This window comes from Mobula hypostoma, chromosome 3, assembly GCF_963921235.1.
Source record: "Mobula hypostoma chromosome 3, sMobHyp1.1, whole genome shotgun sequence".
In the NCBI taxonomy this organism is placed as follows: domain Eukaryota; kingdom Metazoa; phylum Chordata; class Chondrichthyes; order Myliobatiformes; family Myliobatidae; genus Mobula; species Mobula hypostoma.
Window position 1 is genome coordinate 26,474,919 of NC_086099.1, and position 19,051 is coordinate 26,493,969.

The following is a 19,051-nucleotide window of genomic DNA, read 5'->3' on the forward strand; positions in this document are numbered from 1 at the left end:
TTTTTTACTCAGAGAATGGTTGGTGCGTGGAATGCACTGCCTGAGTCAGTGGTGGAGGCAGATACACTAGTGAAGTTTAAGAGACTACTAGACAGGTATATGGAGGAATCTAAGGTGGGGGGTTATATGGGAGGCAGGGTTGGAGGGTCGGCACAACAATGTGGGCCGAAGGGCCTGTACTGTGCTGTACTATTCTATGTTCTATGTTCTAAGTATCAAGTCCTGTCTCCGAGGTCCGTGTTCCCAGTCCTAGCCCAGACCCTAGTCCAGGGCCTGAGTCCTTGTCCTTACGCTTATTCCCGCTTCCGCTTTTCTCTCTCCTTGATTTCTGTCTGTTCTATCCTTGCATCATGGCTTTCCTTGTAATTATTAATAAACTCTATTTAGTAAACCCTACGAAACGTATTTCTGTCCTGCATTTGGGTCCACCCTTGCTCTGCATTTGTGACAATGGTGGGATTCTAACTCATGTCCCTGGCATATAACTGGGTCTCTGGATTACTGATCCTGTGATAATTACTACGATGCCAAATCTCCCCAGTCATGAACGATGTGCATTTTATAGTAAACACAAAGATTTTGCAGATGCTGGAAATCTTGAGCAACGCACACAAAATGCCGGAGGAACAGCAGAGAATAAACAGTCCAAGCTTCAAGACAAATCTTGATAAAGGGTCTTTGCCCAAAATGGTGATTGTTTATTCCCCTCTGTGGATGCTGCTTGATGTGCTGATACTTCCAGCATTTGGTGTGTGTGATTTTATTGTAACTATGCTGTTTCTTCTTGTAAAGTGGGAGGGATGCATACTTAATATTCATCCCAGTAACTTTGTAGAGAAGAGCATTGTCCAATTAAGAAGTGAGCTAAATTTTTCTACGTAATTAATTTAAGTTTTACCATGCAGTGTGAGAAACTAGCTTTTGTTCAGTGTTAGCTAATTGTGAGCAACTTTAAAATTATTTGTTTCACTGAATCTCTGTAGTTCAGTTTGTTCAACAACGGAAAGATACTGTAGGTGGGACCCAGTGATGAAAAGTTTCAATTGGCTTCATGACAATTATATTTCAGTAAGTAATTAAGTGTGTAAATCACAGTAATGTGTGTTGACATGAATCAGATTGGTTAAGTGCAGGTAATGATAGATGCTGATGGACCATACCTGCATTTCCAGCAATTTTTGTTTTCATTTTGATTCTTTTGGCAATATTTCTCAGCGGGCTTAAGGATGTTTGGGTGGTGAAGTCATTTTCTCCTGTGAGTGGTGGCGTGCTGTGGAGAACAGGTGATGTAAAGAGAGTGCCACACCTGCCTTGTGAGAATGCAGAACAAACTGCGCAAATTTCTGAACGGTCCATGAAACCATTAACACTATCTAGATAATCCTATTTTGTTCTGTTAATGTGTGGATCTACCTATCTGTCTATCTTACTATCCACTGTGTCTATTTCCTTTGTAACATAGTAATGTTTTTACAACTTACACTGCACTACTGCCGCAAAACAACATATTTTGTGGCGTTATGTCTGTGACAATAAACCTTATTCTGATGTGAAATGCCTAGTCTGTGGTAATGACAAAACAGCCTGCTGGTGGAACTTAGTGGGTTGAGCAGCATCTGTAGGAGGGAAAGGAATTGTCGACATTTCAGGTTCGGTTGTATCTACTCTGAAACTGCTTGCCTCTGACTTTGGCCACTCACAAAGTATGTGAGTGAATACTTTGAATACTTGCACTGCTACCCCTCATCTCAATGAGCACAGACAAGAGTAAAGTCCGTCCCAGAAACCCACAAAAGATTGTATTCCATTTCAATGAAGTGTATAGTGGTCTTTAAATGATCAGAAGCCACGAGACAGATGAACATTGAAATGCATAATAAAAACCATTACAAGTTGGAACTTGTGATCTTTTTGACTCCAAGATGCTGGAAAATAACATATTTGACAATCAATGCTTACAGTCTGTTTCTGCTTTTGATCCCTTTATCTTACTGAGTCCCTTGATTTTAGACTGCGGAAACCATCGTAAGCAGTTTTGGTTGCAAGAGGATGGCCGACATCTACCATTTCTTTCTTTCTTATTTACTTATGTATTTATTTATTCATTCATTCATCTATCTATCTATTTAGAGATACAGTATGGACCAGGCCCTTCTGGCCCAACGAGCTGTGCTGCCTAGCAACCCACCTAGCCTGATCACGGGACAATTTACAATGATCAATTAACCTACTAACCTGTATGTCTTTGAGGGAGGGGAGTTTCGGGAAACTGGAGCACCCAAGGGAATCCCATGCGGTCATGGGGAGAACATTCAAACTCCTTACAGATGGCACCGGAATTGAACTCCAAAGACTAGAGCACCCAGGCTGTCATAGCTTCGTGCTAACTGGTCCACAACCATATGATGACAGATTATTTACCAGCAGGAGCATAAGATGCTTGTTTGAACACAGAACATAGAACACTACAGCACAGCACAGGACCTTTGTCCCACAAAGTTGCGCCAACCTTTTAACTTAATCTGACTTGTTTGCACCTTTCTTGGTCTTTTTAAGGATGATAAGCTATTTCTTCCCTTCTTATTATCATACTTAATTGACGAACTTTCAAATCAAGTTGCATTCATTGCTCTCCAAAGTTGCAAAAGTTCAAAGTACACTTATTGTCAAAGTACGTATACTATACACAACTTTGTATGGGGTGTCAGGGAGGGGTAGCACCTCTGGTGAGAGAACATGCTGTGTCCTTTTCAAGGCGGTTAGTCCACCTTTGGTCCCCACCTGGCACTCAGCTCTCACCTGTGGCTCCCCGTAGCTGTTTGCATGCGACAGCGGCCACACCCTGGGCAACAGCTTCGACAAGCCGGCTAAACCAGGTGAGGGTAGCCGATGGGTCTCAAACCCTCGGTGTGATAGGGAGTTGTCTATCCCAGCATGTGCAGACAGACTCCGGCGGATTGAGCGGACGAGACCTATGGAAGGTCCAACGGTCAAGAAGGCAGTCTCTGCAAGCGTTGTGGAGCGTGTAGAGCAGGACAAGACACAGAAGACGTCCTGGTCATCCACTGCGCCTAGTCCCATCTCCAGCCGTCTAGACTCTGTCTTGCCACTGGATCCAGATGGGAATTGGGAAGAGAGAGTGAGGCTGACGCTGCGCAACTCGCCCTCACTTAAATCCAAATCACACGCTAGTCTCGACACCATCATAATGGTGTCGAGGTCCTCATCGACGTCAACAATGGACGAACAATCATACACAACCTTGAGATTCGTCTCCATACTGGGATCCACAAAGCAAAGAACCCCAATAGAACCCATTGAAAAAGACCGTCAAATATTCATCGTGCAAAAAAAAAGAAATTTTGCAAACAGTAGAGGCAGGTAAATAACATTCAGAACTGAAATTCACGAAAGTGAGTCCACAGCCACAAAGCCAGTTCATCACTGCAGTCGGTCCAGGAGCCTGTTAGTTGCAGGCCAGAGCCTGAGTTTGGCGCAGAGACGAGTAAACCTAGTGAGCAGCGAGCTGAACACCAGCCCGTCCCTCCTCTCCAGCTCCGACACGCGGACCTTTTCAATCGGGCCTGTCACTTAAACTGGCCGAACAGCATATCATTCCTCGCTCCTGGACCCAGGCACTGCCGCTTTGTTACGCTCTTTTCTTGTAACTGGCCAATATCTGGTGGAGGTTTGTTGTGATACCTCTGAAGCTTCCAATTTAATAGAATCTTCACATGCACGTACTGTGAGTTTACACAATGCTTTTGATCCTGTTACAGTAAATGAAATTCAGCAGTTTATACACAAGATTAATCCCTCCTCACCTGGATCCACCTGGTGCTTGACATCCCCTTTCTCACCCACCCCACTCAACACACACTAAATGCTGGAGGAGCTCAGCAGGTTAGGCAGTATCTGTGCAGGGTTATAAACTGTCATTATTTCAGGCCCCTTTACACTCTCAGCCCTGATACAGGTACTCAACCTGAAACTTCAACTGTTCCCTTGCCTCCTCAGATGCTGTTTGACCTGCTGAATTCCTCCTGCCATTTGCCTGCTCCATATTCCAGCATCTTCAGTCCCTTGTATCTCCTTGTCAAAGGATACTATAAGACCATAAGAGACAGGAACAAAGCAACACACACAAAATGCTGGAGGAACTCAGCAGGTCAGGCAGCATCTATGGAAAAAAGTACAGTCGACGTTTCGGGCCGAAACCCTTCGGCAGGACCGGTGAAAAAAGGTGAGGAGTAGATTTGAAAGGTGATGGGGGGAGGACAGAGAGAAATGCCAGGCGATAGGTGAAACCTGGATGAAGCAAAGAGCTAGGAAGTTGATTGGTGAAAGAGACAGAAGGCCATGGAAGAAAGAAGAAAAAGGGGGAGAGGAGCACCAGAGGGAGGCGATGGGCAGGCAAGGAGATAACACGAGAGAGGGACAAGGGGATGGGAAATGGTGAAGGGGGAAGCATTACTGGAAGTTTGAAAAATCAATGTTCATAAACTCCAACTAGACCAACTAGAAGACTCCCTTTATTTCTAGTCTTTGCCCCCTGCCAATCAGCCAGTGCTCTATACATGTTAGTATCTTTCCTGTTATACCATAGGGTTTTATCTTGTTAATCTGCCTCATATGTGGCACCTTGTCAAAGACTTTCTGAAAGTCAAAGTACACAACATCCACCAAGTCTCCCTTGTCTATCCTGCTTGTTATTTCCTCAAAGGATTCTAACTGCTTTGTCAGGCAAGATTTTCCCTTAAGGAAACCACGTACTTTATACATATAGCCATAATGAATTATTTAAACAACAAAGAATGCTTAATCAAGCAACATATTTATAATATTACTCAAGTATTACTGAGCTATTAATCTATTATATACAATATAAGAAGTGGACAAATAATGATTTTGTGCTTATATCATTTAGGCATTTGATGCTTCTGAATTTCTCACAAGGTCTACTTCACCAAAGTTCGCCAAGTCGCAATGAATTGGCTGAAGCATTGAATTAGTTGAGTTTCCACCGTGTAAACTACGTGTCAGAGCCCACATCCGATAGAGGCTTGAGGCCAAAAAAGGTGGCCTGTCTTGGAGTTAGATGATTGTGAACGTGATGGGTTGGAGAGAGGAACTTTAGCTGTTGTTGTTTTATTGCCTGCAACACACACAAAATGCTGGAGGAACTCAGAGGCCAGGCAAAATCTATGGTCAAAAGTACAGTCGGCGTTTTAGGCCAAAAACCTTCGGCAGGACTGGAGAAAAAAAGCTGAGGAGTAGATTTAAAAAGGTGGGGGGAGGGGGGGAAGAAACACCAGGTGATAGGTGAAACCTAGAGGGGAAGAATGAAGTAAGGAGCTGGGGAGTTGATTGGTGAAAGAAACAGAAGCACATGGAAGAAAGATAAAGGGGGGTGGAGCGCCAGAGGGAGGTGATAGGTGGGCAAGGAGATAAGATGAGAGAGGGAAAAGGGGATAGGAAATGTTGAAGGGGGGTGAGGGGCAGAGGGCATTACCAGAAGCTCAAGAACTCAATGTTCATGCCTTCAGGTTGGAGGCTACCCAAACGGGATATAAGGTGTTGTTCCTCCAACCTGAATGTGGCCTCATCACGACAGTAAAGGAGGACATGGATGGACATATCGAATGGGAATGGGAAGTGGAATTAAAATGGGTGGCCACTGGCCATTGGGAGATCCCGCTTGTTCTGGCGGACAGAGTGTAGATGCTCGGCGAAGCAGCCTCCAAATCTACATTGGGTCTCACCGGTATACAGGAGGCCACACCGGGAGCACAGTACACAGTAAATAACCCCAACCGACCCACGGGTGAAGAGTCGCCTCACCTGGAAGGACTGCTTAGGGCCCTGAATGGTAGTGAGGGAGGAGGTGTAGGCGCAGGTGTAGCACCTGTTCCGCTTGCAAGGATAAGTGCCAGGAGGGAGATCAGTGGGGAGGGACGAGGAGTCGCTTGTTGTGTTCTGTGTTGCTCTGCCAAGCATTGTGTTGGCACCAGAATGTATGGGATACTGGCGGGCTAACCCCAGGGTTGTGCTGATTGTTAACACAAACAATGCATTTCACTGTATGTTGTAGTGTAGAAATGATAAATAAACTTGAATATTGAATCTGATTAATTTCAATGCTGCAGGGAGATTTTTGGAATTTGGTTTCATACTGCTTACTATTAATTTGATGCCACACTCCCTTCCTACGTTTAAGCTAGCTGCATTAAATGTACAGTGGGGCCGACCTTGGTAACAATTACAATCATAGTGAGACACAGCACAGAAGCAGGCCCTTCAGCCCCTCGAGCCCATGCTGACCATCAACCATCCATTCACATAAATCCTATCATAATCCTACTCTTTTTGTGTTCTATCAACTCAGCCCGGATTCTGCAATTTAACCACATAGCTGGGGCAGTTTACATTTGTCTATTCATTTACTGGCCAGTGCAGCTTTGGACCATGGGAGGAAACTGGAGCACCCATTTGGTCACAGGGTGGGGGGGGGGTGCGGGGAATGTGTGGATTTCACGCAGACTGGATTGAACCTGGGCTGTGACGTAGTGGTTCTACTACCTGAGCCACTGCTTTGCCTGCCAGAGTAAACTGCCTGGATTAGAGAGCAGGTCTTATCAGGAGAGGTTGAGCAAGCTAGGGATTTCTCTTTGGAGCGAAAGAGGATGGGAGGTGACTTGATAGAGGTGTATAAGCTGATCGGAGGCATAGATCAAGTGGACCGTCAGCATTTTTTTCCCAGGGTGGCAATGGCCAATACCAGGGGACATAATTTTAAGGTGATTGCAGGAAAGAATAGCTGTGATGTGAGGTAGGTTTTTTACACAGAGAGTTATAAGTGCATGAAACGCACTACTAGAGGCTGATACATTAGGGACATTTAAGAGACTCTTAAGCACAATGATGAAGGAAAAAATAGAGGGCTGCGTGGGAGGGAAGAATTAGATTGATCTTGGAGTAGTTTAAAAGGTGAGCACAACATCACAGGCTGAAGGACTTGTACTGTGCTATAATGTTCTATGTTTTAAAGCATTGGGGAATTCTCCCACAGCAGCCTGTAGATGATAGTCTATTCTGTACGCTTAAAAGTGACTTTTGTTGTGGTCAGGCCTAATCCCATCAGCAACATCAGGATAAGTCTTTTAAATAACTTTTAAACTCCTAAAAATATGCTAATGTCTTTACAGCCAAGAAAATCATTTAAACGTTTTAGTGACTTGTTAATTTAAGATATTTTAAAGTGAGATTTCAAAAGTAAGGTTTGACAAAAAAAATTAGAATCCTTTATAAATTAATCAACTATAGAAAGCTTTTTAAAATGAAAAATGTATTTAAAATATCATACTTAAATCTTTTGCATTGTTTTCCATCTTCAGCTGTATAAAAATACTCTAGTTGTCTCCTTGTACCTAGTGCAGTATCCTAAGTTCAGTTGCATCCATGAGTACTGGGCCATTAGTCCAGGTTGATGGTCCCTCATTGAATTCCATGTTGGTTTTAATAGCAAAATATATCTTAAAGACAAACTGCTTAGAGCAGCTTCAGCATTTCTGTACTTGAACACAGAAGTTCCAATGTTGCCATCAGCTTGACAGATTAAGGATGGTGAACACCTGGTTAGTGTTACCATCAGTACTACTGTAAAATCTGGGCCATTAAGTGGCTTATAGAAGGGTCAATGGAATGAAAAGTGAACCTTAGAAAACTCACATGGATGTAATTACCAAAAGACCATAAGATATAGGAGCAGAATTAGGGTATTCAACTCATCGAGTCTGCTCCACCATTCTATCATGGCTGATTTATTATCCCTCTCAACCCTATTCTCCTGCTTTCTCTCCATAACCTTTGACACCCTGACTAATCAAGAACCTATTAACCTTTGCTTTAAATATGATTTGGCCTTCACAGCCATCAGTGGCAACACATTCCACAGATTCACCCTGTAGCTAAAGAAATTTCTTCTCATCTTTGTTCTAAAGGGACATCCTTGTAGTCTGACGCTGTGCCGCATGGTCCTGGGCTCACCTGCTACAGGAAAGATAAGCCATGGTAAACGTCTTAAGTTGAGAATCTACTTAAAATCTCCTACTTGGGTCTTTTGCAGGTGCTTTCCATCTCCAGCTGCATAAAAATATCCTAGTTGTCTTTCCACAGCTAATAGAGTAATTCTACCATTTTTGTATTCCTAATGAACGTTGTTCAGCTATGAAGAGCTACTAAAGGCTTAAACATTTGAGTGCAGTAAAATGTTTTTTTATTTGTTTTTGAAGGAACGAATTGTGGTTGAAAATGAAGAGTGGTTGGCCATCGTGCCATATTGGGCAACATGGCCTTTTCAGACATTACTTCTTCCAAAAAGACATATACTTCGTTTACAGGACTTGTCTGGTAAAGAAAGGGAAAGTAAGAAAACTTCTTTTATTGTATGTGATACATATAAAATGCTACGACTTTTAACTTTGCTTAAAAGTGAGTATAAAGAATTTAAGCAACATACATCAAAGTTGCTGGTGAACGCAGCAGGCCAAGCAGCATCTATAGGAAGAGGTGCAGTCGACGTTTCAGGCCGAGACCCTTCGTCAGGACTAAAGAATTTAAAGCAGGCTATCATCCATGTAGTGTACTTCCTGTCTACCAAAATTTCTTTCTTGAACTAGATGTTAGAAGTAAAGAAAATTGAAGCACAAACAATTCATTACTTCCCTGTAAAATGGGGAGCAAGCAAAATCAGTTTATGAAATACTATCCTGAATCCCTTGCCCTCAATTTGCACAATTTATTTAATATGATTTTTAATATGTATTTCTTATTGTAATTTATAGTTTGTTATTATGTATTGCAGTCTACTGCTGTCGTAAACCAATAAATTTCTCCATGCATGTCAGTGATATTAAACCTGATCCTGATTCTGCATATCATATTTATCAAGAAGAAAGTGAATACCTTAATTTAAAATGTTGCAGTATCATCACAGATTATTATAAACAGTTCATTTTCTGCTTTGGCAAACAAAAACTTGCATCTAAGCACAAGAGACTCTGCAGATGCTGGAAATTTTGCATTTAAACAACGCTTTGAACACAGAACATTGGCAATGGGTAAATGCTTCATTGTTGTCGCATTTACTGTGATGCAGTGATTGATCATTCCAAACATTAGTATATTGAGGTAGAACAAAGGGAAAAGCAATAACAGAATGCACAATATAGTATTACAGAGGAAGTGCAGTGCCAATAGACAAATAAGCTGCCAGGGCTGCACTCATCTTTATTGTACAAGAGGTTTGGTCTGTTCAAGACTATTAGAATAGCGGGATTGAAGCTGTCCTTGAGCCTGATGGTTGGTGTTTTTAAGACCGTTTATTCTTTTTCCTTGCTGCTGCCTGACCTGCTGAGTTCCTCCAGCATTTTGTGTTTGTTGCGTGCTTTTCAACCTTTTGTATTATCTGCATGATGGAAGGGAGGGGAAAGAGAGAATGACCAGTGTGGGGGGGAGCGGTCTTTGATTACATTGCCTGCTTTTCCAAGATGGTAGGAGGTGTAGGCGGGTCAGTAGAGGGAAGGCAAGTATTCATGATAGACTGGGCTGTGTCTACAAGTCTGCAATTCTTTTGGTCTTGCCAAGAGTATTGCCATATCGAACATCCAGATAGGATGCTTTCTATAGTGCATATAGTGGGGACATGTAAAATTTCCTTAGCCTCCCGAGGAAAAAGAGGCACTTCCTTGGTCTTTGTGTATATGTGGTTGGACCAGGCCAAGCTTTTGGTGATAATTACATCTAGGAACGTGAAGCCCTCAACCATCTCCACTCAGCACCATTGATACATGGATGGCCGCGTACTCTTTGTTGCCTTCTGAAATCAGGTTTTGCTGACATTGATGGAAAGGTTGTGGTCTTGACACCATGCCAGTAGGCTCTTTATCTCCTTCCTGTACTCCATCTTGCTGTTTGAGATCCAGCCAACCAAAGTGGTGTCAACTTGCACACTGGAACATTATCAAATAAAATCTAACAACATCCCACAAATGATTTATTATGAAGTCAGGGAGAATGGTGTTGATGTATGTTTGGAAGATGACAGAGAGGTGAAGCGATTTTGACCAGAATTGCCAGAGTGCAGGTCTTCAGAATCAGGTTTATTGTCACTGGCATGTGTCGTGAAATTTGTTAGCTTAGCAGCAGCTGTTCATTGCAATACATAATATAGAAGGAACAAAAATAAATGAATTAGTAAATCAATTACAGTATATGTTATTGAATAGATTAAAAATCGTGCAAAAACAGAAATAATATATATTTAAGAAGTGAGGTAGTGTTCATGGGTTCAATGTCCATTTAGGAATCGGATGACAGAGGGGACTTAGGCAGTGAAGTCATGGGACTCATTAATGATGTGACTAAATTCAGAGATATGTAGTGATTTTAAAGTGTTAGAAGAAGTTTCAAGTAGAAGAGAAAGTGAGGGAATGAGGTATTTTTTAAAATGAGCAACATTTTAAAATTCATATGTTCAAAGTTAAAATTTATCATCAACGTATGTATACCTAAACATATACAACCTTGAAATTCATTTTCTTGTGGGCATTCACAGTAGAACAAAGAGATACAGTAGAATCAGTGAAAACCTAGACATAAAAAAGACTGACAAACACCCAATGTGCAATGTGTTGCTGGATTCGATGCTGGTGTGGTATATGTTCAGAGGATTCTAAAAGACGAGTATTACTGGAACTAATTTATTTCGTTTGGTTCTACATTTTAGGTCTTGCTTCTATTATGAAAAGACTCCTGACTAAGTATGACAATCTCTTTGAGGTCTCTTTTCCTTACTCTATGGGATGGCATGGTAAGGTCAACTAAATTTTGCAGCGAACAATGTGTGAAAGCAGACTACTATCATGTTACTGTTTACGCTGAGCTAGGTGCTCAAGTACTACATTACCTAATGAAATTTGTGATCCAAATACGTATAAAGATGTCCGTTTTCTAATCTAAGCCAGACCATCTTCTGGTATATCTCACAAGTAAATTGATAGGTCTGATTTTCATTAGATAAGAAGAGAATCTTAATGTATTGATCTAAGGTTACACAACTATTGAGGAGAGAATTGGGAAAATGATTTTAATGGAGTAAGCTTTAACTGGTATTCTCAATTTGGAGTTGGTTTTCAGTCATTATTTTAGATTTAATACATTTAGATGCATCGCAGATGTTAGTTCTGGGCCTGAATTATTTTTTCTCCATTGTTGGCTAGTGAAACATGAAGACCATTCAATGTCTGATAGTTAATTTTGGTAAAGTGCTTCAATTTGGAATTGAAAGTGGATAAGGTGATTTTCATTCCAATAACATAATTTACTCTTCAATTAGTACGGTCGATCTGAGACTGTTTAAATAAGTATTTCTCTTTATAATTTACTACAAGATTCATCAGTTGTTTTGACCAATAGCTACTAATTTACACTATAACTATTATGGTTTAATCTGAAAGATTAATATTCTTTTCATGAATGCAATTTTCCAGTGAATACTCAGTCTTATCACCCTGCCCCTAACAAAATGGGAGCATACAAAGGGTTAAACAGGAATAGATTACTTCAGTCCTTGTTGCACTGTACAGTTGCCCACCATCTGTTTATAAATCTGGGTTTTGGCAAAATGATGAAATGCTTATATCAAGCAGGATGGGGTTTGTTAACTCTGTGGTAATCCTGGCACATATCTAGATGGGTTACATAAATTGCGTTGTGTCATTATACATCAGGGAAACCATCTCTGACTGTGTCCAAAGATAGCAGAGCCCCATTTGCTTCCATGTGCTATAACCATATGACCACTAGACCATAAGACATAGCAACATGATTAGGCCATTCAACCCCTCGAGCCTCCTCCGGTATTTGAACGTGGCAGATGGATTTTCCCTTTTAACTCCATTCTACTGCCTTCTCCGATAACTGTTGACACCATTTCAAATCATGAACCTATCAACCTCTGCTCTAGAATATCCGAAGACTTGGCCTCTACAGATGTCCCTCTGGCAATGAATTCCATAGATTCACCACCCACTGGCTGATGAAATTCCTCCTCATTTATTTTCTAAAGGGACATCCTTCTATTCTGAGGCTGTACTTTCTGGCCCTAGACTCTCCTACTATAGGAAACATCCTCTCCACATCCATTCTATATACGTACATAGGCTTTTCACATTATTCAGTAGGTTTCAATGAGATCCTCCCTTATTCTTCTAAACTCCAGCAAGTACAAGCCCAGAGGCAGTAATCACACCTCATATGATAACCCTTTCATTCCAGGATCATTCTTGTGAACCTTCTCTGGACCCCCTCCATTGCAGCACATCATTTCCTGGATAAGGAGCTCAAAACTGCTCACACCACTCCAAACATGGTCTGACTTGTGCAATGAATTTACATCACTAAAGACCAAGCTGGCTGAATGCTGACAGACCTACCTGTCGCACTGATTCTGTGAGTGAGATAATCCTGGTGACGTCTTCTGCCAAATTCCAGGAGTGAGAGGAGAGTGACTGCTTTGCAACTGGCAATGGTTGATGACAGTCAATCACCCCAGTTGTGGGACTTCTCTGCAGAGTTCCTCAGGGCAGAGCCCAAGGCCCAACCTGCTCCAAGCTGCTTCATCAGTGGGCTTCACTCCATCAGGAGGTGGGAAGTGGTTGTACATTGTTCAATTGCAGCAAGATCTGGGCCATATCCAGGCATAGGCCGAGAAATGGCGAGTAGCATTCAATGTATGTAATAGATTACAGCATCTCCAACAAGAGATAATCTAACTGTCTATCCTTGATATTCAATGGCATTCCTATTGCTGCGTCTTCTGTCAACAACATCCTGGGGGTATTGAGGTGGCCCCTATGGAGGTAAATGGGATTAACATAGATGTGGAAGGACACAGGACTGTACCACTCTATAACTATAAAAAAAATCTCAACCAAAAACACAGTGGCTACGAGGGCAGCTTATAGGCCTGATATCCTGAGCAAGTAACTGCTTCCTGACACCCAAAACCTTTCCATCATTTATGAGGCAAGAATCAGTAGGTTATAGAATACCCTGCACTTAACTAGAGGAGTGAAACTGGAGACCATAAGCAACACACACATAAAGCTGGAGGAACTCATCAAGTCAGGCAGCATCCATGGAAAAGAGTAAGCAGTCTATATTTCGGGCTGAGATCCATCTTCAGGACTAGGAAGAAAGGGGGAAGCTGCCAGGATTAAAAGATGGGGGCAGGCTAGCTAGAAGGTGGTAGGTGAAGCTTGGTGGGTGGGAAAGGTCAAGGGCTGGAGAAGAAAGAATCTCATAGAAGAAGAAAGTGGATAATAGGAGAAAGGGACGCTGGGGAAGAAGTAGGCAGGTGAGGAGAAGTGAAAGGTCAGAAAGGGGAATAGAGGAAGTGGGGAGTGGAGATTATTCACCAGAAGGAGAAATCAATATTCATGCCATCAGATTGGAGGCTACCCAGATGGAATATAAGATGTTGCTCCTCCTACCTGAACGTTGCCTATTCTGGCACAAAAAGATGCCATGGATTGACACACCGTAAGTACATAAGTAGTCTACTTCATCAACACCCATCTCCTGTCAGAAAAAAATTCATATTCATTCCCTGTCCCACCACTGCATGGCGACTGCAGTGTGCACCATCCCCCAAAACTCGGCCTTTTCAGACAGCACCTCTAAAGCCTTTGATCTCTACCACCAGGAATGGCAGAGGCAATCGGAGCACTGGAATACTCAACAAGTCGTGCCATCCTCATTCAAAAGCCAATCCCTCATTATTGCTTGGTATGAATCCTGGAATTTCTTGCCCTACCTTTATTTGGGAGTGGATGGAATAGTTGGTGTTGATGAAGTGGACTGCTTTGACCTCAACCTTTGTGTATTTATATCAAAAAGAAATGCTTCATTCTGTCCATTAATAGCTTCAGAACGATTGACAGCCACTTGTCCCTCCTCGTTATTCCTGCCATATGCAGATGAAGATCTTTTAGCAGAGGTGCAATGATGCTTGAAAGCTAAGATGGTCACCTACGTACAGGGAAGATAACAATAAGATTGAAAGAGTGCAGAGAAATTTTACAAGGATGTTGCCCGGACTTGAGGACCTGAGTTAAAGGGAAAGTTTGAACAGCTTAGGACTTTATTCCATGGACTGTAGAAGAATGAAGGGAAACTTAATAGTGATGGGCAAAATTATGAGAGGGTAAATGCAAGCAGGCTTTTCGCACTGAGGTTGTGTGAAACTAGAACTAGAGGTCATGGGTTAGGGGTGTAAGATGAAGTGTTTAAGGGGAACCTAAGGGGAAACTTCTTTACTCAGAGAGCAGTGTGCAAGTGAAATGAGCTGCCAGTGGAATTGGTGGATGCTGGTTGGATTTAAGTCCATGGATATTGAGAGGTTTGAAGGCTATCGTCCAGGTGCAGGTCGATGGGACTAGGCAGAATAATGTTTCGGCATAAACTTGATAAGCTGAAGGGCCTGTTTCTGCACTGTAGTACTCGATGAGGATAGTGTGGATGTCACCCTGGTAGTCACTTTTAGATTTGTCTCTCTATCCATCCCAAGTTTAAATTGGGGCATAGTTTGTAACTGAGGGCCAGGAGAGGTGAATTGCTTCGATTATAGATCAAGAACAAACTGATTGCCATAAGTTGGAATAAGTCTGCCTCTAAGAACTTCAGTACTCACTGACTTAAACAAAACCCACTCTGCTAGTTGTTGTGCTCCTGTGTACACCATTAAATGGTTCTTGCTGTGGTAGTTATTTAGTAATTGCTTTCTGTCCACAAGTTGATGTTCAGAATGTTGAAATGACATAGGCCAATCTTCTGAAACTTAAACAAAAGCAGAATGTATGAGGAAAAGTTAAGTACAGATAGAATTTAACTATGACTCCAGCTAGTCATTGATTTATTGGAAGCATTTTATCTTCTAATTGTTAGCATACTTGAACCTGCAAAATTAACCTCATTGCATTACCAGAAATCAGTCATTTCAACAAGGTGTAAGAAATGCAATATTACATTAGTTTTTACCCTCAGGTCGCTAATCTTGATGATGGTGGGACACTAAAATGTTTACTTCAGGGGTTTCTAACCTGGGATCCCCGGACCCCTTTCTTATTGGAATTGGTCCGTGGCTTAAAAAATGGTGGGAACCCCTGGTTTACCTATCAGATTTTGCAAGGATATGATTGGCCATTGTTACTTTCTAACAGAATTATTGTATTTTAACAGGAGCCCCCACAGGACAGCTGTGTTTTGATGACAACCGTCACTGGCAGCTTCACGCACACTACTACCCGCCACTGTTACGTTCTGCAACAATTAAGAAATTCATGGTTGGGTACGAGATGCTTGCCCAGGCCCAAAGAGATCTCACGCCCGAACAGGTGAGGATGATATCGCATCAAAGCGTATGCACTGAACCATCGGTAACTCTTACAAGGGTTCCAAACCTTTTTTTATGCCATGGACCAATATCATTAAGTAAGGAGTCCATGAACATAAGGTTGGGAACCCCTGCAAAATTAAATAATGGTCCAGATCACCACCCCTGACACCACCTTGAACGCCATTTAGAAGATCCACAGCAGCTAAGAGTCCTTTAAGAAATTCTTTCTTCTGCAACCAAGAAGAGAAGAGGAGGCAGGCCCATGGAAACATCACATCCTTCCAACGTTCCCTTCATGTCTCTCACTATTTTATATAAAAAATGTTTGTCCATTACCACTGGGTTAAAATCTTGACTGCTACCCACTCCCCAGTCAGCTCACATGATTTTATTTTGAGTTAAGAACTAGAATTAAAAGTAAAACAAATAATTTATAAGCATATAAAGGCTCAAAAACAAGGGCAGTGCTCAAAGGGAGGAATAGAGTTTAAAGGAACTGATTGTTTTTAAAGGTGTCACTGGATAAATTGGAAAGACAGATAGGAACTGTAAATCCACGCATCTTCTTTCAGTCGCGTTTAAAGTAATGGGATTGATTCTCAGGAGTAAATGGGTTTCTTTATGTTAACAGAAACATGGATATGGTGAAGGAGTTCTACCTTGCCAAAGTCCTTTATTTTTATAAGACCATAAGGCATAGGGGCAAAATTAGGCTAATCAGCCCACTGAGGCTGCTCTGCCAGTCCGTTACGGCTGATTTATTATGCCTCTCAACCCCATTTTCCTGCCTTCTCCCCATAACCCCCTAACACCCTTACTAATCAGGAACCTATCACTCTCTACTTTAAATACTGTATACCCAATGAATTGGCCTCCTCGGCTGTCTGTGACGATGAATTCCAGATTCACCAATCCCTGGATAAAGAAATCCCTCTTCATCTCTGTTCTAAAAGGATGTTCTTGTAGGTAACATCCCAAATAGTAGGTAACATACCTTCAAGTAACATTAGCAAAGTTCTGTCCAGTATGAAGCTGCAGATATTTTGAGTGAATCTGAGGTAAAATCGATAATGTTGGTTGGAATTGTAAACACTACAAACTGGAATTTCAGGAGAATGTTATCAGTATTTTAATGAAAGTAGAGGAAGCAATGATCTAAAAACAAAAACCTGTAGATGCTGAACATCCAAAATAAAATGGAAACATTTTTTTCAAAAGCACTAGAAGTACTGATCTTGGATTTCACCCTATCCTGTCCACAGTTCCTTCTCACTAACAGATGTTGCTTGACCTGCTGAGTTCCTCCAGCAGATTGTTTGTGACTCCAGATTCCAGCATCTGTGTTTCTCCAGAAATACTCAGCAGGTCAGGTAGCATCTAAAATGCTAACACCTTTTTGCCACACAGATTCTGCCTGACTTGCTGAGTTCTTCCCTCATGTTCTGCTTTTAATTAAATAAGATGTTAAACTGCAAAGGGCAACTGCAGTTTCTAAATCAACTACCTGGACCCTTATGCCCAAGGCAAATTGATCCAAATTTAGCAGGTGATGTTACATTGGGAAAGATGTTTCAAGTTCAGAATTCGAAGTAAATTCATTATTTAAGTACTTATATGTCACCATATACAACCCAGAGGCTCATTTTCTTGCAGACGTACTCAGTAAATCCAAGAAACATAATAGAATCAACCAAAGACTGCACCCAACAGGATGGACAACCAGTGTGCAATAGACAACAAACTGTAGAAATGCAAAAAAAAAATAAATAAGCAATAAATATTGAGAACATGAGATGATGAGCCCTTGAAAGTGAGTCCATAGGCTGTGGGAGCAGTTCAGTGATAGGGCGAGTAAAGTTGAGTGAAGTTATACCCACTGGTTCAAGAACTTGATGGTTGAGGGGTGATAACTGTTCCTGAACTTGGTGGTGCGGGTGCTGAGGCTCCTGTACCTCCTTCCTGACAGCAACAGTAAGTAGAGAGCATGGCCTGCATGGCTAAACTAAAGGCAGCGGTTTAGAAATTACAAAGCTGTTTATGGAGCTTTTCTCTATTTCCAATGCCAAAATCTGGTGGATTTTCAAGATTCAAGATTGCTTATTGTCAGCCTTCAGTACACGAGTGTAAAGAAGAACAAAAGGAGGATTTTTCTTTTGTAACAAGCTGTTATAAAGTATGAAATATTGCCTAAACACAGGGTAGAACAAGATGAGAGAGATAAATTTAGATCAAATTGAGTATAAAGGAAAGCAGCAATGATTTGTTCAAGGTAAATTGTGCTAGGCTAACATATTTGATGAGGTAACACTAAAGATTGATGAAGGGAATGCAGCTGATGTTGTTACTATGGTTTCTTAGAAGGCACTTGACAAACTTTCATATAAAAGGCTGATTAGCAATACTCAGGTCTGTTCAATTAAATTGCATCATGGATAAGAAATAGTTTCGGACGCAGGAAGGAGAGCCACAGTATGATTCAAAATTCAACATCTCAAGATTCAAGTTTATTGCCATTCTTCAATATACAAGTATAAAGGAGAAAAAATGATTGTTAATATAGATCAGATGCAGCAAAAAAAATGATAAGCATAAGAACTTAATAAAAATACACAAATGCAAATATAAAAGCAACCTTATAAAACACAATGTACAAGTAGCTGTCATATACATTATGTACATAGCTTGATTATGTATGCCAGGTGATATGTATGTAGTGGTGGGTGGGGTGGGTTGGTGGCTGGAGGTGTTGATCAGCCTGATGGCTTGGGGGAAGTAACTATTTTTGAGTCTAGTAGTGCTGGTGTGGAAGCTGCTGAGTCTCTTCCCTGAAGGGAGAGAGACAACTAGTCCATAAGCAGGGTAGGTGGCATCCTTCGTGACATTGCTGGCCTTTTTTCAACTTTAAGGTCATTTTAAAATGCATGTTGTGTTGCCACAGCTACTGCCGCATGTGGCCTCGACTGTTTTTTCCGCGTGATCTACTTGCCTAATTAGATCAGCTCAGGTTTGCAGAGGTTACATAATTATATTGATTAGCCATTCTAACAAAATCTATCCTGGATGTTTACTGCTGGAGAAGGCAATAGAAATTGTACTTCCTTGTTACAGTCCTGTCAAAGGTGAAATCGTACTGTAATTAAATTGCTACATTAATTCCTCTGTTAGCTCCTGTGACTAAATTATCCTCTTACCTCCAGGCTGCTGAACGACTGCGGAACCTACCGGAAGCTCATTACAAGCTGATGCGGAGAGAATAAAGAAAGAACCTCACGAATGAACAAAATAAACTTCAAAAGACACACCGCCTCATGATTATGGCATTAAAATTTTTGGAAATGTTTATCATTAATCTTTAAAATAAAGCACAATTTTCCCAGCATTGCTCGAGCATAGATTGATGTGTTACAGTAATATGGCAGCACAGTGGCCACTCCGGGTCCAACAGAGGTACATTTGACCCCTGCCATCACACTACCTATTCTCCTAGCTATCCTTTAAGCTATTTTTCTTCTCCTCTCCCCACCTTTTTATTCTGTTGTCTTCCCCCTTCCTTTCCAGTCCTGGAAAAGGGGCTCAGCATGAAACGTTAACTGT

General features: G+C 41.5%; 1 protein-coding gene across 1 annotated transcript in view; it reads left to right on the forward strand.

The window, feature by feature from the left end:
- The window catches only part of galt (galactose-1-phosphate uridylyltransferase), a 90,983-nt gene extending 72,153 nt beyond the window's left edge, over positions 1 to 18,830 (forward strand). The window contains exons 8-11 of the mRNA XM_063042066.1: positions 8,292 to 8,424; positions 10,787 to 10,870; positions 15,301 to 15,455; positions 18,655 to 18,830. Coding sequence (XP_062898136.1) covers positions 8,292 to 8,424; positions 10,787 to 10,870; positions 15,301 to 15,455; positions 18,655 to 18,714 — 432 coding nt within the window. The 3' untranslated portion in view covers positions 18,715 to 18,830. The remainder of the gene's footprint in view (positions 1 to 8,291; positions 8,425 to 10,786; positions 10,871 to 15,300; positions 15,456 to 18,654) is intronic.
- The last annotated feature ends 221 nt before the right edge of the window (positions 18,831 to 19,051 follow it).